Below are 27,901 nucleotides of genomic sequence, written 5' to 3'. Positions count from 1 at the left end.
CACCAGGATGTTGCCTGGAATGGAGGGCACTAGCTATGAAGAGAGGTTGAATAGATTAGGATTGTTTTCAACAGAAAGACGGAGGCTGAGGGGGGACCTGATTGAGGTCCACAAAATCATGAGAGGTATAAACAGGGTGGATAGCAAGAAGCTTTTTGCTCCAGAGTGGGGGATTCAGTTACTAGGGGTCATGAGTTCAAAGTGAGAGGAACAAGGTTTAGGGGAGATATGCATGGAAAGTTCTTTACGCGGGGGTGGGGTAGTGCCTGGAACACATTGCCAGCGGAGGTGATTGAGGCGGGAACGATAGCATCATTTAAGATGTATCTAGACAGATACATGAATGGGCAGGGAGCAAAGAGATACAGGCCCTTAGAAAATAGGCAGCAGGTTTAGATAGAAGATCTGGATCGGCACAGCCTTGGAGGGCCGAAGGACCTGTTCCTGCGCTGTCATTTTCTTTGTTTGTTGTTCTGAGATCATAGTGATTATAACACCAGGGTCACAGTTCAATCCCGTCTCTAAACTGCACTGTGATTGCAGCAAGCGAACATCTTTCCTTCTACTTGGAGTTTGAAGCATTCGTGACAAAGTTGAGACCATTCAGCCCTAACAGCCTCTCCCATCTCCCTGCCAGGGCAATTTACAAAGCAAAATAGTATTGTGACGCAGTGGTAGCATCCCTATTTCAAGCAGATCCATTAAAAATATGCATAAATGATTGGCGTTTTGCAAGTTATCTGAGTTATGCTCCAAGGTCGATACATTCCTTAGCAACCCCTGTCCTCACTCCAGAAAGACAGGGTAGCTCTCATCGTAGAAAGGTTGGTACTTCTCCACAAGTAGCAGAAGCAATGTCATTAAATCGGCAATGGCAATAAATTGGATGACGGTCAGGCAGAAATGTGATAACTGCGGATCACTCACATGTCTGGGGACTTCAGTGAGAGAGCCTATAACATAGGGATCAGTAGGTGCCTATCAGCATTTATAATAGGCAAGTCAACAAGCAATTTTTGAGAGGTCCTCAAGTGGACTTCTGGCACAAGCTCTAAAACTGAATTATTTTTTGTTGCAGTTTATTGAAACCATGTCACTTTCAAAAATGAGCATTTTACTATTGAGCGCATGCACGTGACACAGAGCAACACTACAGACAAACGTTAATGAAAAAAAAGAAGTAATACTGTTCTCAGTCTGTCTTAATATTAATAAAGGGTCTTTCTGACTCTGTAGCTACCATTCTCATTTCCACGTCAAAATGATAGTGGGTTATAGAACACCTAGCTATAAGTGAGGCTGGTATATCTCTGTGGTACTAAATGTGTCCTTGAGTAAAAATATTAAACAGTTCAGAAGAGCAGGGGAGGGGGTGAGGAAGAATATTGTGTCAGCAGTTCCCAGAGGAGAGAATGGTCAACTGTTCTCCATCATAAAATGATTGACCTTTTGTTACCTGCAGGCAAGTTAGTCCCCGTCTTAACCCTACACAATAGTGACTGTACTTGAAAAGTAATTTATTGGTGAGGACCATCTGAGGAAGTGATAACTGCTAGTTCTTTTGTGACCTGTGAAAGGCAAGCATTCTTTCCATAGTGTGGGGCATTAGATATGAAGACAGAAGGTTGGATAGTTCAAGCACTTACATTTTGATCTTTACCAGAAAGAACACACTCGTCTCGTCTCTGCTGACTGACGGACCAGTGAATCTGAAAGAAATGAAATGCAACATTGGTTTTCATGTGAAGAATAGCAGAAATGACAGAACACAAATCCGAACATGTCTGTGCTGATCGAAGATTGTTCTTTTCTTCGAGACGTCTGTTTTGTCATTTTCCGTTTCCTAAAATCCTCTTGTAAATCTTCTCCTTTAAATGTTCGCATATCATTTCCTTTTGATGAGATCTATAGACCCTGCCTCAATTAGCACTTGTAAAACTTCACATGTTCCAATAACACTCAATTTGACTGAACGAAACCTCCCCCTCCTCGTGAAAATATTGCTCTGGAAATAACCTGAGGTGGTTGATAACACTCTTACTAAATTGGCAATGCTCGGGTCATTGGCCAATATCTATGAGGAAACACAAGCAACACATTCTCTGTTAGAGAGGGAGACAGACAAGCTGTGTGTAGTTTGAAGGGCACTACTGCACATTAAGCATGGGACAAGGCAACGAGACAGAGCCTATCCTGCAGCCTATTCCGTACCACACAATAGCCATCTAAACTAAACGACCAACTGGATAAAAATGTGAGTGTTATCTCACATTGTGTTATATATAACACTCACACTGATATGGTAATATCCACACTGTGCGATAATTGCTTTGTGATAGTACACGGTGCCTATAAATCTCTCATAGTGGTGATAAAACACTGTGTCAATAATACTCAGATGCTATTGATAATATCCACACTGTGTGATAATATCCTGTGATAATAATTACACAGTGTCTATAAATCTCATCAAGTGTTGACAATACAGTATCAATAACACTCAGACTGTATTGATGCACACTATATAACATACTACAAAACAAATGTCGATAATATTCAGTGTCGATAACATACTGTCTAATACTCACTTTTTGTTGATATTAGTTACACTGGAACATATCATTACCTTTTCTTCACTGTTACTGGGTCAAAGGTCTGGGATTCCCCCCCGCCAATAGCACTGTGGGTGGTACCTACTCGACAGACTGTGGCAGTTCAGAAGGGAACTCACCACCATCATCACAAGGGGAACAAATTCTGGCTTTGCAAGCAATCCCGTGAAATAATAAAACACTGTGTGCTAATACCATTTACGCTTTGTGGATAGCATATTGGGTGTTTAACTATCCTCTCAGTTCTATCTTGAAACTACAAATGCTCATATGACCACGTGTTAAAGCAGAAATGGAGCCCTCTCACACACCCAGTTAGCTCGGTTAAATTAAGTGGGGCAAAAGTTCAAGATTGAGGAGGTTGATAAAACTTAGAGTGACCGGGTTTTAACAGTAAAACAACTGTATTAATTTATCTTTGATATGGGTCCTAGGCAATGCAAAAACTTTAAACAATCATTCATTGGAACCACTCCAATCTCTTATTCATATCCCAGCAAGTCTCCTTTGTTTTATACACTCAGCTAAAACTGTAATACTTGTTCCTTCCTCTTGCGTCACTATAGTTTCAAATACAATTCACACGGAAGCCCTTTGAGAATTGTTCAGAGATGTGCTGAGGCGTTAAATGGATATGAGTGTTATTTTTAATTCCCTTAATTTCCTATGTCTCTGAGTTGTGCCTTTATTTCCTATAAATCCAATCTGAAAAAACATTTTCCATCGAAATCTATTGACGTATGGGTACTTCAAAATAAACTCTGAATTCCTTCCCACTATCTAATTCCATTTAGTTTTCCTCTCCTGATAGTTATGGAATATTTGATTAGTGCCACCAAACATACAGTCATAAAGATTTCAGCTTCAATTGCTGTCTTGAGACTCTTCTGCAACCCCTCCTTTCATCATGTAATATACCCAAGTTGCAGCCTCAACTTGCATACTTCGATATTATACCACCTCTTGCCCAGTTGGAAACTGTTCAGCATGTGATCATTTTCGAACACAAGAGACTCACTGTTAAAATTTTCACTCAGCTTTCTTACTTTCCAACCGTTCACACGATTCAGAACATGGTCCTCATGTCTTGGTCATAATCTTCAAAGTTTTACCAATATTTAAGAGTCCAGTAGCTGTGCTTGCACGTCCTACATGAGATACCTCTCTCTCTGTTCAACCTATTTTTCCTAATCAACTTATTCAGGGATGCTATAACACAACTCTGGAGGAGGTGGGACTTGAACTTGGGTCTCTCAGTTCAGGATTTGGGACCTGCCACAGGAGGGCCGGCCTCCTGCTGATCAGTGGACACTTCTAAAACATATGTCAGCTGATGTCCCACTTTAGTCAATTGGCCCTTGGATCAGATAGCCCTTTCAACGTGCATCATGTTCACTGGGATGATGACAATTGTCCAGCCCCTAATCTGTTGTGCTGTTGTTCTCAGGAGTGTCATCCCAAAACATATCTGCGACTCAATGTGAAACAGACTGCTGTATCCTTTGACAATACTTCACATCCTTAAAAAGAAATAAGCAAATTGCATGTACAGCTTTAAGACAAATTGCTTGTTTTTCTCTCTGATTTGTATCACCTAATCAATACTAGCCTTACTAACATTCTGTTTAGATACATCAGGTTTTACTGAGAGACATAGTCAGGCCCTGATTGGGTAAACTACAGATCCACTGACTTTCCAGAAACAATTGCTTTATTGTGTTTCATGCCCAGGTTAATTTGGGTCTTTTTCAGGGAAGACTTACTTAACAGCAAATGTATCTAATTAGAGGGATTAATAAAGCGATTTACTTCACTTATTTTACTTGGAAGCACTACACCTTTTAGTGACCACAGTATGTTGTCATCCTTAAACCTAAAACAAACAGAGCTTTCAAATTCCCTGATCTTAGATCAATCCTCACCACTGAGTGGATCCATGCACTGTTGAGGTGCAACCACTTTCTAACACCACACAGTTAAAAAAAATCCATGACAAACATATTCATTGAGTGATTGAAGCTTGTAGTGACTTATACAGTTTTTTTCAGACTGATCACTATCATCATCTGCCTCTGAATTCTCTGCCTCATGCTCCATTTCATGAACCCTGCTGGTCCCCCTTTGAGTAATCCATTGTATTATGATATTTTGAGCCATATACTGTATATGAAGCACCTATTAGTTGCTCCATGGGCATTCCTGATAAGTTATGGTACATCTAAAGGCAGAAGGCACAGATCTTTTGGCTTCAGAGATAGAGGTACTACAATTGTAGCACATACACAAAGCACTATTCAGTGAGTACCCAAACCTGTAGACACTTAATAGTAATGTTTACAATTGACACAGAGAGGGTCATACTTATCTAATATATGAAGATGGTGTTGGAAGTCTATGGCTATCTTTGTTTTTATGGACAGAATGGGATTTGTTTGGATTAGTTTAAGGAGTTCAGTATATGCCAAAATAGATGTACTACATTCACTTACTAATAAAGGCTCCCGGTTGATGTTGTGCAGATCCAGCGAGACGATGTAGTCCTTGGTGCCCACATACATGCGGTCATGATCTTCGTCCATCAGCAGAATGCGATAGTTGGTGGTGTTCTGCAGGAGAGTGTAGTGGCGCGCTGTATTCGAATGTTGCAACTCTGTGGGACAAGAAGCAGATAGACATATTCAGAAAACCAGGTCAATCCTGCTGCACAATTTAGAAGAGTTGTAGCCAGTTCAGGAAAACAGCAACTGTTCCATTTCGAGCAAAGAAACCCCCTTTTACAATGTGTTGGAAGCATCGAACCAATTAATCCTCCTGGGTGGGTGGCACGGTGGCACAGTGGTTAGCACTGCTGCCTCACAGCGCCTGAGACCCGGGTTCAATTCCCAACTCAGGCGACTGACTGTGTGGTGTTTGCACGTTCTCCCTGTGTCTGCGTGGGTTTCCTCCGGGTGCTCCAGTTTCCTCCCACAGTCCAAAGATGTGCGGGTCAGGTGAATTGGCTATGCTAAATTGCCCGTAGTGTTAGGGGTAAATGTAGGGGTATGGGTGGGTTGCGCTTCGGCATGTCAGTGTGGACTTGTTGGGGCGAAGGGCCTGTTTCCACACTGTAAGTAATCTAATTACTTGTCCAATGGCTGCAATGACAGACATTAAATCAAACTCAGTCTCAGACTTTTAACTTCTTAAAGGAGAGTTATTGCCACTGCAGCCTTGAGCAATTGAGCAGGAAATAAGTTTATAGATTTCTTTTGTTGCTAATATTTAACACTGCTAGAACATCAGCTTAACCACCACTGTACAATACATGATGCAGTTGAATAAGAGAGTAGTGAAATCTTGCTTCAGTTGTATAGGTGCTTGGTTAGACCACATCTGGAGTACTGTATGCAGGTTTGGTCTCCTTATCTCGGGGAAGATATTATTGCCATAAAAGGAATGCAATGAAGATTCACTAGACTTATTCCCGGGATGGCAGGGCTATCTTACGAAGAGAGATTGGCCTTTATTATAGCGTATCAAAGAATAAGAGGTAATTTCATTGAAATCTATGAAGTATTTATAAAGATAGAGTAGATACAAGTAAGATGTTTCCCTTGGTTGAGGAGTCTAGAACCAGAGACTTAAGAATAAGATTGGTGCCACATAGGCTTGAAATGAGAAGACTTTTTTTTTAATCAGAGGGTTGTAAACCTTTGAAATATTCTATCACCAATGGCTGTGGAAGCTCAGTCTTTCATTATGTTTAGGATAGAGACTGATACATTTCTGATTGTAAGTGGCGTAACAGTGCTATGGAGATGGGGTGAGTAAGAGTTATTGAAGTATTCAATCAGCCATGACTATATTGAATGATGGGGCGGGCTCAATGTCCTACTCCTGTCCCTATGTTCCTATGAGGTGAAGTCGCTAAGGTGAATTCCACATGGATATTAAGGCTAAGAGTGATCTTTCAGTAAAGTGGGGTTCAGGAGGATTAATTGGGTTGTGTTAAGCAGACCATTATTCCTATATATTATGTCTTCTGTATTACTGATGTGCTATATCCTACAAAGGAAAGAGAGGAATAGGATAACTGAGGTAGTGGTATCTTGGATTGTCATGTCAAACAATGAGGGACATGTACCTGTTCCTCCCAGCCTATAAGAGAATGAAAATAAATGAAAAATTGGGTTAATTCTTGTGCCTTCTCGGCCTGGATTTGTTCATTGTTGAAAAAATATGAAGGGATGCTGGCTGGATCAGCATTTAGTGCCCGTCCCTCATTGCCCTTGAGAAGGTGAGAGTAAGCTGTCTTCTTGCACCATTGCAGTCTTTGGGTTGTGGATACAGTCACAGTGCATTTCGGAAGAGAATTCCAAAAACTTGACCCATGGTCTCATAACCTGAAGAGTCTGGCACTGGTATTTAACTACTATGATTAGAATCAGATCTTAAATATGTTAGCGGACCTTCTTTTCAATATATCCGTGGCCTTCACATTGCCAGAGCTGGTGGCCATTTTGACTGCTTCAGAAAGAATATGTGGGTAAAATGGCAAGGAGGCAGCAGCACGCTAGGAACACAATGGTCAATCTTTGCTCCCACTGAGTCATCCCCTTTCAATTGGCCATTTAGAGTTGGAATCTGTTTCTGTGTGGTTTGTCAGTCACAAAATAATAAGTCTATGCTTCCACGGGGGTCAATCACTTGTCCAGTGTGGGTGTGAGAAAGGGAGGGGTGGGGGTTAGTCAGTCAATCACTTTGCAATATGTCTCTGTGTTACTGTGGGGTCAGCTGTCAGTCACTTTGCAATAGCGCTGCATTATTTGAGGTCAGTCAAGTCACATAGCAATGGGAGCTGTGGTTGATCATTCACAAAAGTGTCCCTGTTTGTGGAGGGGCCCTAGTGGGCTTCCTCGCGAAAAGCTAATTAGAATTCCTTTCACCTGTTTGGTGTCTATAATCTGTCCGATTTCCCCTTAAGTTGACACTCAGTTTTAAATGCTCTGCAGGTTCAGAGCCAGGAAGTTTCAGTTGCATAAACATTCCTTGCACAGCAGCTAATAGCGCTGATAATAATTATTATTACTTGTATTACATCCATCAAGCTTTCACCAAAGAACTCATTACAGGGGAACCAGACAGCTAGAAAATACTATGAGTGGGCCTGTGTCAACTCCACATATGAATGAGAGCTTTGTTGCCTTGGCTTTTGCTTAAGAAACTAGGATTTTTAACCCTGCAATTTAGGTCATGCCTGAAACATAAACAACATATTTTGTTCGATAAAATGAAGCCCTGACACTCACAAACTACAGGCCCTGCTCTTCTCTTGGTTCGGTTGGTAAACAGTGTGGGATTATGCTACTGGACTGAGCCCGATTCCTGGATGGGTGATAGGCTAGTGGTTGAGGCGATTACAATTGACAACCACCTGATGAAGGAGCAGCGCTCCGAAAGCTAGTGTGCTTCCAATTAAACCTGTTGGACTATAACCTGGTGTTGTGTGACTTTTAACTTTATACCCCCAGTTCAACGCTGGCACCTCCAAATCACAATTGATTAGGGCACCCTGAATGTTGGGACGTGGGAAACATACTTCAGCCTTTGAAGACTACTTGAAGGTTGCCAACCCCTGAGCATTCTCAGGGAGGCTCCACAAAGTAAAGATAACTCAAGAGAGAGAATTATAGGATCTTGATGGAGAAACGGTGTGCCATGACGCTAGGCCTCTTGAGCAACCAATCATTGGAGCGCAGGGGCAGGTCTGCCCGAGGTCAGAGTTCACACAATTAAACATCCATCAATACCTACGATCAGCAGGAGTTAGCAACCCTACCAGGCACTTGAGCAGAGTTGAAGGTAGGGTCAGTGTCCACATTTTATAAATCTACCGGCAGCCAACAATGAACCCTCTGTCAGGCTTATGTCCAGTAGGGATCTAACAAGCTGTTCTGAGGTTGTTCAACATCACATAAGGGAGGGATCTGTCAGAGGGTCTGGGGTGATTCCTCCCCTTCTATAGAGCAGGGAGCAAAAAATACATATAACGTCACAGATTGTGTTTTCATGAAATTGATTCAATCTGCTTGTCCTTTGAATTATTTCAATACTTTGAAACTGCAAGGACTTGCAACCTTTAAAAAATATGTTCCAGAACCTCTGATATTGTATGTGACAGAGATGAGTGCAGTGGTGACATGAAGATGAACCTTTATACTCAGCAAGTGGTTAGGATCTGGAATGCGATCCTTCCTGATGAAGGGCTTTTGCCCTGCTCCTCAGATGCTGCGTGACCTGCTGTGCTTTTCCAGCACCTCACTCTCAACTCTTAATCTCCAATAACTCCAGTCCTCATTTTCGCCCAGGATCTGGAATGCACTGACTGACAGTTTGGCAGATTCACTAGTGGTTTTCAGGGACAATTGGATCATTACCTAAACAGAATACATTTATGCGGCTATAGGGAAAGGCCGGGCTGTGGGACTAGCTGAGTTACTGTCACAGAGTGCTAGCACTGATACAGGGGACTGAATGGTCTCCATTTGTTGCTGTGACCATTCCATGACTCCATGCCAATGAAGATTGGATGAAGCAGGGTTTGATGCTGTGATCAGGGTGCAGAGATAAAATGCTATCCTTTCTAAAATTAAGCATTCATTCTGGATTTTTATAGTCTCATCGTTTACCGTGACACCCACACTCAAAATTAAAATGGCTCCTTTGAAATTGCTGTAGAATAATACCATCTTTTGCCAGTGCTAGGGCACCCCCATTGGCAGAGCCATGGAATTACAGTGTGATTGGTTTACGTGACATATATGGACACAGGAATCTGGAATGTGCAGAGCCCAGATTTTTTGGGTATATCATGAGAATTTAAAAATTATTAGAGCAGAAATTACACCTTCTCTAAAAAGCCAAGTTATATTTAGAAAGTCTCCTGCAGGCATGAATGTTATTCAGGCTTCGAATCTGAAGCCAGGTTCTTGGCAGCTTGTGGAAAATGCCATTCTTCCCAATCTGACCTCATTTCTACTCTGTGCATTTTATGAAACTTATCATTTAATTTAGCAACAGCCAGGCAGCCAATTGTGTTATCCCAGTCACAAAATTTCCTTCCGCTCTTTAACAGTATTCAAAGAAAGGAGAGACTCTCGGTCTCTGCAGGCTGGGACCCAGTTTTGAGCTCGAGTCTCGGAAAACTAAAGCACTACACCAGCTAGTTCTCCAACAAAGACTGTGAAGCAGCAATAATTCATCCTCTACACTCAGTCAATCCTCAGACTCAAGACCTGGAGGTGAAAGGGCAAATTCTAGCACACTGTACTAGTCAGTCACCCATCAGGGAGAGGGACAGAGACATAGAGGAGGGCTTTCATCCACTCTGTCTGGGTTACATTCAAACCCTAGTCCCAGAGGTGAAAGGTGAGTGTTCTAATACATTGTGTCACCCAGTGCCTTTATTTTTACAGCTGAGAATTGACTCTGGTCTTCTGCTAAAAAACAAATTTGTCTAAGATGAACCTTGGCATCCAGTGTGTTCTTTGGTGGCTTAGTATTTATTTTCACAGTTTAGCGACAGCCGTAGGGAGGGGAGGTGTCTTTCCTCACTCTCAGACCTCCTTTATTACCCCTTTCAGCTCTAATCAAGTGTATTGAGCAAGAGCAAGGGGAATGTAAACTGAAGGCTATTCAGGTGAAAACCAGCATAAAACATTATAGATGTTTCTAGCTTGAAGTTGCCTCATGTAATTATTTGCTGAGCACTTATCTCGTTGATGGCCCTACATTTCATGTGCTCATTTATAACGTACAATCACAATTTTTTAATCTCTTCGACAAAAGCAGAAATATGCTCCCTCTTAGTAGGGGTCACTGTGGCTACAATTACTGTCAAAACATAATGCCTCTCACTGAATGAGAAAGATAGCAAGCACACCATAAATTCCAGGCTGGTCCCCAGCTCCCTTTATTGTCTGTACACTTTTATATTAATTTGTTTGAATAAAGTCTGTTAAAGTATAGTGTCGGATAGAGAAGAGGCACCAAAGCAATGTTCGGTTGACCTCGTAAAACATCTGCAGAGCAACTTCTGTCTTTCTGCGTTGCTGCCTCTCAGCCTTGGAACTTTGAAGGTTCAGTAAAGGAAGCTGTTCTATTTTGAAACTTTGATAAGTTAACATATTCCATGAGCACACTCCCTTAGCTCACTTTTGATTCAGACTAGCCAAATATACCCCACGTGTGTAAATATGCTCCATGAACCCACTCGCTGAATTTCCTTTGATACAGCTTCCTCAAATGCACACACTTCCAACATTGAACTTTAGCTTTGCGCTGTTCAAATATTCTTTACATACAAGCTCTCTAAATGCATTCCAGATTCAGACTCAACAGATGTACTGTTTCTCTAAACATACTCTATTTAGATGTTCTTTGAATCCACTCTCGCTTGAGACTCTAGGATACTACTCCACACAAAAAATCCTGACAGGATAACAGGCCCAAACGCAAAAGCGACAATCAAAATGGCTGCCTGTGCATGTTAAAATGGGCCTGGTGACACCAGTTACTGGTGACAGATGTCCTCCACACAGAATGCGTCGACACAAGCATGGGTGATGTCACACAGACAGGCGTGGATACATAACCAAATGGGAGAATCTCCAGTCTTGTAAATTGGATGTCCATAATTCCGATTTAATCAGAGCTGATTTGGCTACAGATTTGGTGTTTATTTTTCAGGGAAGGCGAGGAACTACATGAACTATAATCACTTAGCCACATGGCACAGTCAACTTGATGATAGGAAACGAGAAAGGTACCTTTGAAACAGTCACGACAAGCAGTGATATTTCTCTCTGAAATGCAGCCACAGGTTAATTGGTTGTCTGCCCAGGGTGGTAGTTGCATTGCCTCCATTATTATCCTCGTCACTCTTAACATCCACAAGCTGGGGCAGCACCTATGTTTTGATTATATGGCCAGTGCCATCTTTACTGCTATCAGCTGCCAATCTGTCACTTTGCAGTGATGCTCACTGCAAACATTTGTCTCTGCACCATGCACAGTTGTTGTGCCACATTGTGATAGTGTTGCGAATAAACACCAGCCTATCCCTGAATGTACATTGGACGCAAGATGGCCAGAAATACAGTCTCCTTAAAGGGCTCCAAGGATTCCAAGAATAAAGAATGCTCCTATAAAATTTCCAAATATATTCCACATGCCTGGAATTATTTCTTAGTATATTCATACAGGCAACAAGCTGTGTGTGATGTAGATGTAGCAATGCAAGCACATTCCATGTACTCATGTATAGGTATGCAACAAACCTTTGATCCAAATGACCCAGGCCCATTGTAGTAATTTCCCCTGGTTGGTTGACCACTGTCTGATAGATAGCTGATTTTTCTTTCTTGGAATAGATCAACAAATGTTTCCATGAATTGAACACTCCAATGGTGGCATTGATTAGTTTGGATTCATGCTACACAACAATTAAAAGAAATTCTTTTGCCAAGAGTAGAATTCACTTTTAAAAATAATATGGGGAATGATATGGGAAGAGACACCTTTAAGCTGATGTCATGAGGAAACCAATTTTACCTCAGAACAATACGTGTGTGTGAACTCAGCTGCCCAATATCGTTCCCTCTACGATTTCTTCAAACCAGGACCCTTAGCCAAGTCATCGTTCAGATCGATACAAAACAACTTTAAGAATCATTAGAAATATATTAAGGGATTTTTTTTTAGTCAAAGCTCTTCGTTCCCTTTTAAAAGATAATGAAAATATATTACCTCTTTTGGACAAAAATCCTTGCTGGGGCATGTTCCTCATTAGAAGGGTTCATGATGGCGAACATGCCCCTGTAAAGGGAACTTTAATGGTGCAGGTTCCTTTTGGGAAAAAACCCTTATGATGAATATTCCCCTTTAAGAGGTGCCTTTATGATTGGCATCCCTCTTTGAAATTCAGTGTTGGATGGTAAGCATCGTTCTTCAGCATGTTCTGCAAAGATCACCCATTAAATTAGTTGTAGAGACAGAGGACAAAGGATCAAGCGATTCATGTAAATATAATTAACTTACAAGGCAGAGGAGGCTAAAGGAACATTCACACTTATTTCTTGGGGCCAGGGAATTCTGAGAGTGTCTGCTATTCTAATTTCCTGGAGTCCTAATCCAAACCTTGGGTGGTACTGCACAGCTGGTGAAATCCTAGCTCTGGGCACAGGTGTGGGGACTGGCAGAATCTGTAAATCCATTCATTGAGCTCTTTAATCTCCACAAAACCACAATTCCCACTGGCAGGAGCACAAATCCCTCCTGAAAGGGTAGCACCACCTGTATAATGGGGTGGGGGGGTGGGCGGGAAGGTGTAATATTCAATGGGAGCCTTGGCCACCTTGTTTTGACCACAAAATGAATGTTTTGTGTCTTACTGGGCACAGATGGCACATGCTGTCTCAGAAGGGAGAGTGGGGAGGGGAACAAAGCAATGCTGTGTGAAATACTTAGGAACACAAGAGGAAATCGGCACAGGAAGCCAATGAGGGTCACAGTCCTTAATTGTCACTTACATCCCACACATGCACTTATGTAAGAGGATCCCTGTGACAATTAGTACTGAAACGAGAGGTTTGTTTGTGCAGGGCAGCACGTGTTCATTGGGAACTGGACTGAGGTTACAATCTCACTTAACTTCCGACCCAACAAAACCTCTGAGCAGGAACGGTGGGGACAGGAAGATTATTTCTTCCAGCTGGGCTGCTATCAGGAGCTAAACCATTCAGGTGAAAAGACTATGTAGTGAGCACAGTGCTCCGCTGAAATCAGTACCAGATACAGTGAGAAGAAAGAGACTTTCATTCCCGACTCTGTGGTGGAACCTGATCCCACTTTCCCAAAGACGAAACCAAATACTCAGCTCGAACCCCAGTGCCACCCAGTTTCTCCATCAGAGAGAGGAGGTTTTTGTCCCTGACTCTGGCCTGAATTTGAACCCAGGTATCAGGGGTGAAAGGGCATTCCCATTTTCTGGTTGTATGACATTTGACACTTGGTCAACTGCTGATTCAACATTGACAGGACTAATTGTGAGCCCAGGCAACAGGGCATATGAGCGTGATAAGACTCAATGTATTGGAATACACATCCTTTCAATAATTGGATCAGGGAATACAGTACATGGCCACAAATAATATATAGACTGGGGGGAAGCTACTATCATTTCAAGAAGCACAGTATTCACTACAAAGAGTTTAACTGATACAACTTTGAAATAAACCATAACATACAATTTACTCAATGTAACACCTCATCAGTCTATTTTTTGATTTGATTTGATTTATTATTGCCCCATGTGCTGAGACAGAGTGAAAAGTATTGCTTTGAGTGCTAACTGGACAAATCAAACTTTACATGAGTACATCAGGGTAATAAAAGAGAATGCAGAAAATGTAGGGAAAGATCAACTCCAATACATGAGAGATCCATTCATAAGTCTGATAACAGTGGGGATAAAGCTATTTTTGAATCCGTAGATGTGTATTTTCAAACTTTTGATGGAAGAGGGTGGAAGAGAGTATAATCAGCATGGGAGGAGTCTTTGATTATGTTGATTGCTTTGCCAAGGCAACAGGAAGTATAGATGGAGTCAGTGGATGGAAGGCTGGTTTGTGTGATGAACTGGGCCGCATTCACACCTCTCCTTGCAGTCTTAGGCAGAGCAAATGCCCAAAATGGAGCTGATTTTGATTTTGTGAGATATTGTGAGATGCATGACATCAGTCACACATTTAACATATCAACAACAGTTTTGCATTTGTAAAGCAAATTTTGATGTGTAATAATGCCTCAAAATTCTTCAAATCAGTGATTTCGGACAAAGTCAGACAAAAGCCTAAATTATAAGATATTGGGACAAATGACCCAAAAGGTTTAATCAAAGAGATTGGTTTTAAGAAGCCTCTGAAAGGATGAGACAGAGATAGAGAGGCAGAAGAGATTTAGGGGAAATTTTTGATCTTACAATTTTAAAAGGTCCTCCTAATTTCCAAATCCACTTTCCACAGTTTAAACTGTCAGCTGAAGATAATGAGTTCCATGGTGAAAAGGTACAGGTCTCTGCTGATTCTTATTGCTCCCGAAAGGTTGCGCATTTATAGACCACAAACTCCTTACTGAGTTTGAGGGTGTCTACAGCAGACTAGGGGGAAAGCAACATTTGTTGGCAGGATTGAATGATCTACCCTTTAGCAGTGCTAATGTCAAAGTAGTTTTGAAGTTGTCCTGTAAGTGAGATCTTCTAGAAGAAAGTGAGGACTGCAGATGCTGGAGATCAGGAATCCTGACTTGTTCCTGAAGAAGGGCTCATGCCCCCGAAATGTCGACTCTCCTGCTCCTTGGATGCTGCCTGACCTGCTGCGCTTTTCCAGTAACACATTTTCAGCTGTAAGTGAGATGCCTCACAACAAGCTCAACAAATGGGCACCAGCATCTTGCACTTGTTGCTGATGATTGGGGAAGTATACAGTAAATGGCAGAACTCTACATACAGAGAGATCTAAGCATCAAGGTCCACAGTTCCTTGAAAGTGGCACCACAAGTGGATAAGGTGGTCAAGAAGGCATATGGTATGCTTGCCTTAATTGGTTGGGCATGGAGTATAAACATTGACAAGTCATGTTGCAGCCGTATAGAACTTTAGTTGAGACACATCTGGAATGTTGTGTACAGTACTGACACAGACAGCCAGGAGGAGAGGGTACCAAAAAGGTTTACCAGGATGTTGACTAGTTTGGAGCTTTTTAGCTCTGACAAGACATTGGGCAAACTTAATTTGTTTCCAGTTTAACGTCGGTGGTTGAGCGATGACCTAACAGAAGTTCACAAAATTATGACAAGCATGGACAGAACGGCTAGTTGGCACACTCTGCGTGAAAACGTTACCCCTCAGGTACTTTTTAAATCTTTACCCTCTCAGTTTAAACCTATGCCCTTTAGTTCTGGATTACTCCACTGCAGGGAAAAGATCTTGTCTATTTAATCTATTCATGCCCCTCATGATTTTATAAACCTTTATAAGGTCACCCCTCATTCTCCAACACTCCACGGAGAAAAGCCCCAGCCCTATTCAGCCTGCCCCTATAGCTCAAACCCTTCAGTCCCAGTAACATCTTTGTTAATCTTTTCTGTACCCTTTTGAGTTTAAAAACATCCTTCCTATAGAAGGGTGACCAGAACTGTTTGCAGTATTACAAAAGGTGGCCTCACCAATATCCTGTACAGCCGCAACCTGACATCTCAACACCTATACTTAAATGTTCTGACCAATAAAAACAAGCATGCCAAATGCCTTCTTCACTGCCCTGTCCACCTGCGACTCCACTTTCAAGGAACTATGCACCTGCATCCTAGATTGCTTTGTTTGGCAACACTCCCAATGCTGTACTGTTAACTATATAAGACCTGCACTGGTTAGCTTTACCAAAATGCAACACCTCACCTTTATCGAAAGTAAGCTCCATCTGCTATTCCTCAGCCCATTGGCCCATCTGATCAAGGTCCCTTTGTATTCTGAGATAATCTTCTTCACTGCCTGAAAGGGGGATGTTTACAGGAAATGTAAGGGGCATTTTTTTTATTGAGAAGGTTATCGAGAAGGTGGTAATGCTTCTGAAGCACTACCAGTCATGGTGCGTGTAGGCAGTTACAAACAGCATAAGATCCAACTTGACAGCTACATGAACAGGCAGGGAACAGAGCGGTATGGACTGTGTAGAGGTAAAAGAGCTTTACTTTAGAAAGGCGTCTTGTCTCAACACAGACTTAGTGGACCTCAGGGCCTGTTCCTGTGCTGTACTGTTCTTTGTTCAGTCTGATTTCTATCAGTGGTCATAGCTGGAAATCATGAGGACTTGATGAACGATATGAATAGGAACAACACTTTGTGAGGAATGGTTTTGGTGGGGATGGGGGTGGTGGGTAGGAAGGAAGATAAGAAGGCACTAATGTGAATAATACAGGGTAAAAATGGACTTCATTTCACTTGATGATTGCACTCAGCACTGAGGGAGGAACTTAAGATAATTACAATCACACTCAGCCGTGTAAAGGCACTGAGCAAGCTATTCAGACTAAAGGTTTTTATCCTAGGATCTTAAAAGAAGTGGCATTTTGATTATAGGTAGTAAAGGGAAACCTGTAGGTGTGGTGCACTGGATTTCCAAAAGGCATTCAGCAAGGTGCCTCTGCCACATCAAAGGTGATTTCAGAAAATAAAGGCTCATGGTATATGAGCTGATAATAATACATTAGCATGGTTCGAAAACTGGTTAGTTAGCAGGAAGCAGAGAGGAGGGAGAAATAGGTTATTTTTGGCTGGTGAACTGTTACTAATGAGATCTTGACAATTTACTATCTAGATCAATGATTTGAATGAAGGGACTGTATGTATGGTAACTGAATTTACTGATGACATGAGGGTGAGAATGTGAGTTGTCAAGAGGACATAGAAAGTCTGCAGAGGGATACAGATAACTTAAATGAGGGGCGCAACATTGGCAGATGGAGCATAAAATGGGAAATGTGAAGTCTTGTCCACTTTGTCAACAAGAATACAAAAACATCATATTATTTACAGAATGCGACTATACAGAGGAATCTAGGTGCCTGCAGGTAGGTGAAGGACTAATGGTTGATATATAGGTCCAGTGAATGATCAGGAAGGTAAATGGAATGTTGTATTTTAATGCAAGAAAAAATAAGTGTAAAGGTCAGGAAGTTATACTATGAGTTATTGGTGGGACCACAGCTGGAGCACTATATACTTACGAAAACAGATCAGAAGTTCACTCAGCTGATTCCTGGGATAAAGAGTGTATCTTATGAGAAAAGATTGACCAAGTTGGGCCTAGTTAGAAAAATGGGAGGTGATATTGAAACATAAGTTCTTGACGGGAACTTGACAATGATCTGTGCAGGAATCTATCCAGGGATACAGTTGAAAATTAGTCATCGTTCATTTAAGCCCAAGGTAAGGAGAATTTTGTTCTTTCAGATGATCATTAATTTTTGAGTTCCCTTTGATAATGAGCAATGCAGACAGGCTCATTGGGTGTATTTGAGGCTCAGTGTGACAGATCTCTGATCAACAGTAAAACTTTGGGGTAAACAGACAGGAAAGTGGATTTGAAGCCACAGTCAGACCAGCCATGATCTTATTGAGATCAAATGACTCAAAGGGTCTTTGCTCCTAACTCTTGTAAGGCAGTTGTTCAGTTGTGTCTTCAGGGGAAGTGTTGGGACTCTAGAAGACACCAGATGATGTTGTTATTCCAGCTGTTCACAGCTGTTGTGGGGAGTGGTGACTGGTTGAGATTGTAGTGTGAGTGAATGTGCTATAGAAATAGACAATGCATACTGACGACTTTCATTAACATGTTACTTATCTAATCGGCCACACAAAGCATTAGGTAGGGTAACTTTCAGGGACCCCCATGCAAATTTCTTGTGTATTATAAGGGAAGACAAAAACAAGAAGAATAGAATGAACAACACATGGAAATGAAGTTATGAGAGCTACAGGGAACAACTCCTTTGCTCAGTATAAGGATGATTCAGCAACCTGTTACCGAGAAGCTTGCAAAACTCACTACAAATTCTCTTCTGTCTTAATGAAGGTTCATTAAATTTGTGCTTTCTAGTGAAATCACACATGCTGTCTCCGTTGAGAGAAGTTCCGAAGTGCAGTTTCGGTGTCACCCACATCATCGAGTCAGAGCAATTCCTAATCCATGGTGATGTTACAATGGCCTGTGACATCTTCACAAAGCAGTGTATAATTGCGCATCATGCTTCTGCCCATCTGTATTGGGCAGTTTGACTTTGACAGCTTTGAGGTTAGCTAGGAAGATATGAGGAAGTACTTCCTTCTGTAGAGAGTGTTCACAGCCTGGAACCTGCTGCCTTTGAGGGTAGTGGAAATGGTGATGATTAATAATTTTTAAAAAAACTTTGTTGGGGACTTGACTGAATAAATCTGCAGGGATATGGGGAAAGAATGGGGGAATGGAACTGAATAGATTGCTGTACATAGAAAGCTCAATGGGCTGAATGGCCACTGTCTCTGTAACCTACATTTTTGCAGCTCTGTGAGATTAAGTCAAATGTTAATAAAGGGAAGGCTCCTTAAAATTGAGAGAAAATCAGAGTTGCTCATACAATCTACTATAGCCTCGCTCTATAGCCAGTAAAGTAGTAAGGCCTGGTGTCAGACTCCTATCCCACTTCCCTCAGTGGGTTCCTAAAGTATGGGGATAAGGGAAGGTCTAAAACAAGATAAAATCTATAATAAATAAGCCCAAGATAAATAAAAGAAATAGAGCACATATTTTGATTGAGTCAGATGCTACAATTCCCTTTCTACCCTCCAGGTTCTGCTGTTAATAGACATTTGCTTAACATAGTCACTTAAGGTCACTCAGTCATATAGAGGTCAGTTGTGCACAAGTCAGCAAACATTTAACAGATATATAAATAGCATCAACTCAACAGAGCTTATTTTATGCTTTATGCACTGGTGTTTCGCAGAACCTACCTTTATTTTCACTTTGGTAATTTGTTCCAAAAGCAGCTTGCTCAACAAAAATCAGTTAAACTGAAGTAGTTTTCCCAAAAGGGAGCATGTAACAATGGACACATTCCTGACCTGTAATTTTAAGATTTAAAAAATCTACTTTTCTGTGTTAATTTTCTGTAATTTATCTGTTAATTAAGTATAGGAGGATAGGAATAAGTAACAGTGAGAGAAAGGGTGATATTGTCGATTTTAGTTGGAAGGGGAAAAGAGGAAGCATATTTTCGAAATGCTGAAAGATTATTGAGCTATGCAATGCAGATGGACCTGAACTCATTATGGAGTCATAGAGTCATGCAGCACAGAAACAAATCCTTTGGTCCCAACAGTACATGCTGACTAGGTGCCCAAAACTAAACTACCGTAGTCCCATTTGCCTGCATTTGGTCCATATCCCCCTAAACATTTCCTATTCACATGTCTGTCCAAATGCCTTTTAAATGCTGTAATGTACCTACGTCTACCACTTTCTCTGGCAGCTCAATCCATACACGTTCTGTGTGGAAAAAGTTGCCTCTTTTTGTCCTTCCCCTCTCACCTTAAACATTTGCCCTCTAGTTTTGGACTCCCCTACCTTTGGAAAAAAACCTTGGTTGTTCACCTTATCTATGCCCCTCATGATTTTATAAACTTCTATAAGGTCTTCCCTCAGCCTCTGATGTTCCAGTGAAAATAGTCTCAGCCTTTTCAGCTTTTCCTTATAACTCAATTCCTCTAGTCCCAGCAACATCCTTGTAAATATTTTCTGTAGCATTTCAAATTTAACAATATTCTTCCAATAACAAGGCAACCAGAGTTGTATGCTGTATTCTGAAGGTGTTCTGTACAGCAGCTTCATGATGTCCCAACACCTCCACTCAATGCTCTGACCAACAAAGGCAAGTATGCCAAACACCTTCTTCACTATCCTGTCTACAATTACAATAGGTTTGTACAATGGTATGGCAGATAGTTAAGAAAGCTAATGGAATGTTACTGTTTATTGCAAGAGGAGCTGAGAGCAAATGTAGGAAGGGATGTTTGAGTAATACAGGGCAATGGTGAGACTAGTATGGACAGTTTTTGGTCTCCTTATTTAAGGATTGGTCTAAAAGCATTAGAAGCAGCTCAGAGAAGATTTACTAGAGTATTATCTGGAATCATTTTATTAGGAAAGATTGGCTAGGCTAGGCTTGTACTAGTAGAAAGTTAGTATAAAGTGAACTGATTGACACATGTAAGACCCTGAGGGGTTTTGACAGGGTAACAATAGAAGGGATGATTTCTCTTATGAAAGAATCCAGGACTTAGGGGTCACCACTCAAAAATAAGGGGTCAACCACTGAAGACAGAAGAAACCTTTTTCTCACAGAGAGTCATGAGTCTTTGCAACAGTGGAAGCAGAGTTCTTGAGCATTTTGAAGGCACACGTAAATAGATCATTGAAAAGCAATGGATTGAAAGCTGATCAAGTGCAAGCGTAAGTGTGGAATAATCAGAAAGTCATGATCTTTTTGAATGGTAGACAAGCTCTTGTTCATATATGACAAGCCTTACCAACTGCATAACCAATGAAGAATCTCAAATTATTCATTACAGGAGACTGTGATATGTCTAATCACTTGTCTAACTATTGTGACCCAAATTCGTTGACTGTAATGAAGCTCTGGAGTTTGAAGGCCAAGCCCAAGTGTCCAGGTAGACATGATATTTCTGATAGGGCCAGAATCTTATTCACAGCTCAAATTTTTTTGTATCTCAATTTTAGTTGCACGTCTCCATATTCTGTAAATATGCCCCCTAGTTCAAGATTTTCCCCATTAGCGGAAACATCTTCTCAGCTTTTACCCTGTCAGGTTCCCTCAGAATCTTGTACATTTCAATAACATCACCCTCATTCTTCGAAACTCAGATGAACAAAGGCTGAACCTGTCTAGTTGTTCTTGATTCTACAACCCTTTCACCCCAAGAATCAGCCTTGTGAATCACTCTTAAACTGCCTTTAATGCCAGTATGTCCCTTCTTAAAAACTGTACACAGGAACAAAGTGAACCTTTAGTAATCTTGGGAGTTAAGCCTTAGTGTCCTCTTTGAAAGCATTACCAATAAGGAAAGCGAAATAGCATTAAATTGCTGGTTGTTGGTTCAGCAATATTTTTAAAAGTGCTCTGATACCCACAGATATGCATCAGGACTTTCAGATTGGAGGTCATTTGGGGATAGCTAAGGAAAACAGTTTGCGGTACAATTGCTTTTACTGCTTAGAGACAAGCCATTGTAACCTCAAAGCTTTCTCTGCATAGCAGCCACCTGAATGTACAACACACATACACTCCACAGACTTGATCTCAAAATCTACACTAAATAGGATCGTCTGGTGATTATCAGGTTAGACTATTTGTGGGAGTTTGCTGTGCTCAATCTGTCTGTCACATTTCTTCCATTACAACAATGATCACATTCAAAATACATTCCATTGGCTAGAAAGTGCTTTGGGACACTGAGGTTTTGACAGGTGCTATACAAAAGCAAAACCTTTTCTTTCCTTTGATTTCTTTTCAAAAGAATTTAATCAAGAAAGTAACCTCGATCAATTTTCTCTGTCTTTCGTGCATACAGCACCATTGTGGATGTGACATGACCTTGTAAGTAAGGTGGAGAGTGGGAGACGGGCACCATGACACAGAGCCAGGGCACCATGACACAGAGCCAGGATATTGATCCCCTTCCAATTCAGATGCAACCCCTCCTTCTTATACAGGTCACTTCTACCCCAGAAGAGATTCCACTGATCCAAAAATGTGAATCCTTACCCCTCTGCAGCTCCTCAGCCATCCATTTATCTGCTCTATCCCCCTATCCCTACTCTCACGCGCATGTGTCAAGGGCAGTAATCCAGATATTACTACCGTCCTAATTTTAACCTCCTAACTGCCTAATTTCCTATATTCTCTCTTCAGAACCTGATCCCTTTCTCTGCCTATGTCATTGGTACAATATGTGCAACGACCTCCTGCTGGTCACTCTACACTTTGAGGATATTCTGCACAATCTCCAAGACGTCTTTGACCAGGGAGGTTACACACCATTCTGATGTCTCACTGTTGGCCAAATCTTTGTCTTTATTTTGTTAAAATTCACAATGTTTTAATATGTCATTTTTTCTCCTTTCCTCATTTTGTAAGCACCATCTGAAAGCTAGTGTGCTTCCAATTAAACTTGTTGGACTATAACCTGGTGTTGTGTGATTTTTACCTTTGTTCCAATGTAATAATTCTTCTTGGGGAAAACAAATCAAATGTTAAATTGTGGACACCTGAACAGTTAATAGCAGAGGATATTGGCAGGAAGCCAACATATCTGGGGTATAGAGAGGAGTGAATAAAACTAAATTATAAAGAAAATAGAGATAAATGAGTTTCCTCGTTATCAGTTGTTAAGCAACACATTGTGATTTAATTATAAGCTGAATGATTAGTCGGAAAGTAATTTAGATAGGACTATCTTTAATCAGTAAACAGATTAACAGATTATCAAAAAGAGAGCAGCTTGCGAGACTGGGAAGTGCGGATCTATAGCTCCTGGTGGAAGTGGTTCATCGATGCCTGTGTATGTGGGGCTGAGTACGTGCTTCTCTCCGTGCGTGAGTGTGTGTCTGTGTGTGTTTGTCTGTACATGTGTGTCCGTGTGTGTGTATGATTGTATGTGAGTCTGAGTGTGTGTGTGTGTGTGTGTGTGTGTGTTGTGTATCCAGATTATGCACATTTATTGGCACACCAGGATCACTGAGGGCCCTTCCTATTCCCTCGGCATGTCCCTTGTCACCAGACACTATGTGGCAATGCTTGTGTGGCTCTCGCTCAAGCCTCCTGTTGTCATTAGTGTTAATTTAATTGGACAGGGGTGTCAATTGATGCTTTCAGCCATACTCCCCAGTGCTGGTCAATAACAGAGACGGCTTCAGTAAGACCCTACAAGCAATTAAAGCCTGGCAATGCAAAAGGGTTGGTGTCTAATTTAATCGGATAGATAAAAAGACAATACACAGATGGTGGTCGATGAGGTCAGTAAGACTGCAGCATAAGGGTGATGGTTGGTAGCAATAAGCAGACAGATTCTTTTGGGAATGTGGGGGAGCAAAGGAAATCACAGTTTCCAAACTAGGAAACCAGGATTAAAAACAGGAAATGCTGGAGAATCTCAGCAAGCCTGGCAGTATTGATGGAGGGACATACAGCATTCAGAGTATTTTGGTGTGATGGAAAATCTGGATGCTTCAAGTCTAATTTCACTGCCCCCAACCTCCCTCTCCTCCACCACCCCCCCCCCCCACCCACTGCGCTCCCCCCCCCCACCAAACCATCTCTTGATAATCGCTTTGTCTTCCAAATTTTACTTTGCGTCCTATTCTTCCATGTGAGGCTGTACATTTACCTTGCTCCCCACCCCTGTGACAAGCTGGAAATTAATCTTATTCACTTCCTTTCCTTTCCGGGTTAAGGTTTATTCTACCCTCCCTGGATTGGGACAGGTAGATAGTTCACTCTTAGGCCACTGTCTGTGTCTCCTTTACTGTCCAACTAGAATATTGGGTGTATATATATATATATATATATATATATATCTCAAAGTCCCTGCCATAAATTCTGTTCCCTAGCAACTGACTCCACTCCTCTGCCTGGCAGCTATCTGAGGCTGAATCAGATTCTTAGCAGATTGTTTCCAAACTGTCATATTGGACTCAAAATGTTAACTTTGTTTCTCTCTTCACAGATGTTGCCAGACCTGCTGAGTTTCTCCTGCATTTACTGTTTGTATTTCAGATTCACATCATCCACAGTACTTGCTTTTGTCAAATGATTAGCAATCTTGACTCCATACTGAACCTTGAAGTGAGCTTATATCTTTGTGTCACTAAGACTGACTATTTCCAACTTTCTCACATCAGTTGCTGCTATCACTGCCTCAGCTCATCAGCTGCTTATCCAGATTTTTGTTATGTTGTTTGTGATATGTCCAAAAGATATGAGAAAGGATAATAAATTATTTTTAAGATAATACAGTGTTTATGCATCATAAATTGTTTCAATTTGCGCCCACACCTCCTCCCTTACTTCTCTCCAAGGCCCCAAGGGATCCTTCCATATCCGCCACAAATTCACCTGCACCTCCACACACATCATCTATTGCATCTGCCTCCTCTATACTGGGGAGATGGGCCGCCTACTTGCAGAACGTTTCAGAGAACACCTCTGGGACACCCGGACCAACCAACCCAACCACCCCGTGGCTCAACACTTTAACTCCCCCTCCCACTCCACCAAGGACATGCAGGTCCTTGGACTCCTCCATCGCCAGACCATAACAACACGACGGTTGGAGGAAGAGCGCCTCATCTTCCGCCCTGGGAACCCTCCAACCACAAGGGATGAACTCAGATTTCTCCAGTTTCCTCATTTCCCCTCTCCCCACCTTGTCTCAGTCGAATCCCTTGAACTCAGCACCGCCTTCCTAACCTGCAATCTTCTTCCTGACCTCTCCGCCCCCACACCCACTCCAGCTTATCACCCTCACCTTGACCTCCTTCCACCTATCGCATCTCCATCGTCCCTCCCCCAAGTCCCTCCTCCCTACCTTTTATCTTAGCCTGCTGGATACACTTTCCTCATTCCTGATGAAGGGCTTATGCCCGAAACGTCAAATTTCCTGTTCCTTGGATGCTGTCTGACCTGCTGCGCTTTTCCAGCCACACATTTTCAGCTTTAATGATTCTGTAAAAAGCTATATTTTCTTGTTTAAATTTGGAAATCAACTCTGCTGGACTAAAGCATGGCTACCTGCGATCATATCATGCAAATTAACTAACAATTTCTGAAATTGTGTAGATATTGCAGTCAAACCAATACAAAAGAATCGGAGACACTGCATTCTCCCTGTCAGCGACTGAGAATAAAGGGAAGCAATTGAAAACGCATTATACCTGAAATGGTGCTAATTGTGCTAATGACACTAATTGTCTTTTACAATAATCAAGGGTTGATCAGGGTCATAAAAATTAAATAAAAGTAAAATATAGTAGATGTTGGAGCTCTGAAATGAAAACAGGAAGTGTTGGTGAAAATCAAAAGGTCTGACAGCATCTGTTGATTCTCTGTCTATATTTGTTGACAGGCTTTTCCAGCCTTTCCTATTCTAATTACAGCATGGAATCTTCACCCTATTATGCTTTGTATCGCCTACGCTAGACACCTGACAAGACACCTGTTGGAAACCAATTGTTAATTGAAATTGTCTAGTTAATGAGAAAGACATAAAACTCAAAACACTGAATAGGTAACAATATTGTTTCTGGTCACAATCGCTTCAGTCTAGTTACTAGTTAGAGTCAGTCTGCTCAGAATCTACTTTCTAAAGCTACAGTCAGACAGTATATTGAGATAAAACAAAAACTGAAAGTGCTGAAGAAACTCAACAGGTCTGGCAGCGTTTGTGGAGAGAAATCAGAATTAATGTTTCAGTGACCCTTAAGAACTGGCTAAAGTTATTCTGGTCTTGACTCTAAATCTCCTTTGAAAGCTAGTTCTGGAAGAAACATTATATCCACCGGAAAAGTGGACAGCAACCACATCTCAACGTGCCTTTGTCAAGTTGAAAAGGAATGCTGCAACTTTAGCTAATTGCAAGCCACTTCATTGGACAGTGATTTTCTGTATTCAGATAAAAATTGTGAGATGTAAATGCCCAGATCTTTGATTATTGAATCATTCTTAACTTCGCCTCTTCCCTTTTTCATTTCATTTTTCCATGTATGTGAGGATGTGTGTGACTTGTAACAATCGTCCCCCAGCACTGAATGCATGAATAAAACATATTTCTATCTTAATCCGAAATAATTTGTTACAGGTAATTTTTAAACTGGACTTCATAAGCTGTGGGTGGGGGGGGGGGGACGGGGTGCTTTGAGGGAAGGATGTCATGGACTATTTCCGAAGGAACAAAGGATAAATTAAAAAGCTAATACCTCTGCTTACTGAAGAAAGAGAAGAATAAAATAATTCAATTTGTTTCTCTCCCTTGTTTGTGACACTTGGCAGTTCCAATATACTTCTGGAAGAGGCATGGAACCATTCAACACACAAGGTTCTATTTTGGCATCTAACAACTGTGCTTTAGATGCAGGCTATTTCTTATAGGTCAACGCTGAGAGAGCTGCTCTAATAATTGTCTAATGATAGCTCTTGTCCGCAGGTATAAGCAGGTGCTCTTAACCCCTGATGTGACCCAAGTGGTAAAGTTTATCTCCTAGATAAGCCGTGAGGTTTGGCTCTTGGGAGCACTAACAGATAGCTTTGAGGGCTGTGTTGAGATAAGATGCTATGTTCTCCATCTGTTGCAAGGCAGAGATTAAGCAGGCTTCACTACAATTATCAGGGAATGAGGCAGCTTTATTTTCCAATTACAACCTCATTATTCACTTGAAAAGTGTTACTTTTTTAGACACACATGGTGCCACCCTCTTTATCCCCAGTTAAACTCTTCCCTTTTCTGTTAATTCACTGTTGCTGTTGCTGGTTTCACATCAGCAAACTACACCAAATGGTTCATTTCCTTTCACAGTCCTCAAGAGATTTTCACATGATGCCAGCAGGTGCCTTTTCCCTGACAACGTGTGAAGAGACTAAACTCTCTCTCTCTCTCTCTCTCTCTTTCACATTCTGCTCACAAAGCCTGGCTACCCACAATGGTCCACCAACACTGACGAGACAACATCGTAATGAAATTCAAGCAGACAACTTTTAAGGTATTGGATCGGGAACCATATTGGAAAGGTACTGAAACAGGAACTGTATTGGAATGCTATTGGAACAGGAACCATATTGGAAAAGTATGAGAGTGGGACCCATATTGGAACAGGAACCATATTGGAATGGTGTTGAAATGGGAACCATATTAGAATAGGAACTATATTGGAATGTATTGGAACAGGAACAATATTGCTTCATGAGTACTTTCTGCTGATGGCCCTTCTGACACCAAAGGCAGTGCAGAGAAATGGGAATGAATTGGCATTCAACCACTTGTACTAAGAGTATTTGTGCTAATTTGTGGACCAGTGGAAGTCATTGGTTACCAAGTACAACCAACAATGTCAAATTATGCACTTTAATAATAATTTTGTTTTCCACTGATTTGGTTGATCTGTGATTATCTGTTTTGCACCGTCAACAAAGGTAAAATTACCTCAATGTCTCTCTGTTTGTGTCATTATTTACATGTCTGTTGTATGTATTGCTGATCATGCTTCTCAGTGTGTGTAGCTATATGACAATCTGTCCATTGGGTGTCTTTATCTTGATTGGTAAGAGGACCAAGGGTTCTGGTTAGGAGACAGGAGATTGGGGTTAAGAAACCTATTGTCCACGACTGAATGCCAGAGCAGACTTGATGGGACAAATGCCGAATTCTACTCCTGTGTGTTATAGAGTTATGCCCTTTATATTCATCTACAGCTGTATGAAATATTGGTTCATAAGATGTGAATAATGGTGTCACACTGTCTGTGGGTGAAGACAGTGAGTTCTATGCAAGCCTTTGTAGGGAGCAGATACATTCTGTATATCTTCCAAGAGTCCAAGCAATTATGCCTGACCAGTAACACAAAGTATTTATTGCTATTGTGAAA

General features: G+C 41.4%; 1 protein-coding gene across 3 annotated transcripts in view; it reads right to left on the bottom strand.

Moving 5' to 3' along the window:
- The window catches only part of sema3fb (sema domain, immunoglobulin domain (Ig), short basic domain, secreted, (semaphorin) 3Fb), a 252,503-nt gene that overhangs the window by 80,397 nt on the left and 144,205 nt on the right, over positions 1 to 27,901 (bottom strand). For all 3 annotated transcript variants that reach the window (XM_060835403.1, XM_060835405.1, XM_060835404.1), the window contains exons 3-4: positions 5,102 to 5,262; positions 1,647 to 1,709 (exon numbers count right to left, since the gene is read on the bottom strand). In XM_060835403.1, the coding sequence (XP_060691386.1) occupies positions 1,647 to 1,709; positions 5,102 to 5,262 (224 nt within the window). The remainder of the gene's footprint in view (positions 1 to 1,646; positions 1,710 to 5,101; positions 5,263 to 27,901) is intronic.

Source organism: Hemiscyllium ocellatum, chromosome 14, assembly GCF_020745735.1.
Source record: "Hemiscyllium ocellatum isolate sHemOce1 chromosome 14, sHemOce1.pat.X.cur, whole genome shotgun sequence".
Classification (NCBI taxonomy): Eukaryota; Metazoa; Chordata; class Chondrichthyes; order Orectolobiformes; family Hemiscylliidae; genus Hemiscyllium; species Hemiscyllium ocellatum.
The sequence above is the reverse complement of the archived record's forward strand: the minus strand, read 5'-3'. Positions and strand labels throughout refer to the sequence as shown.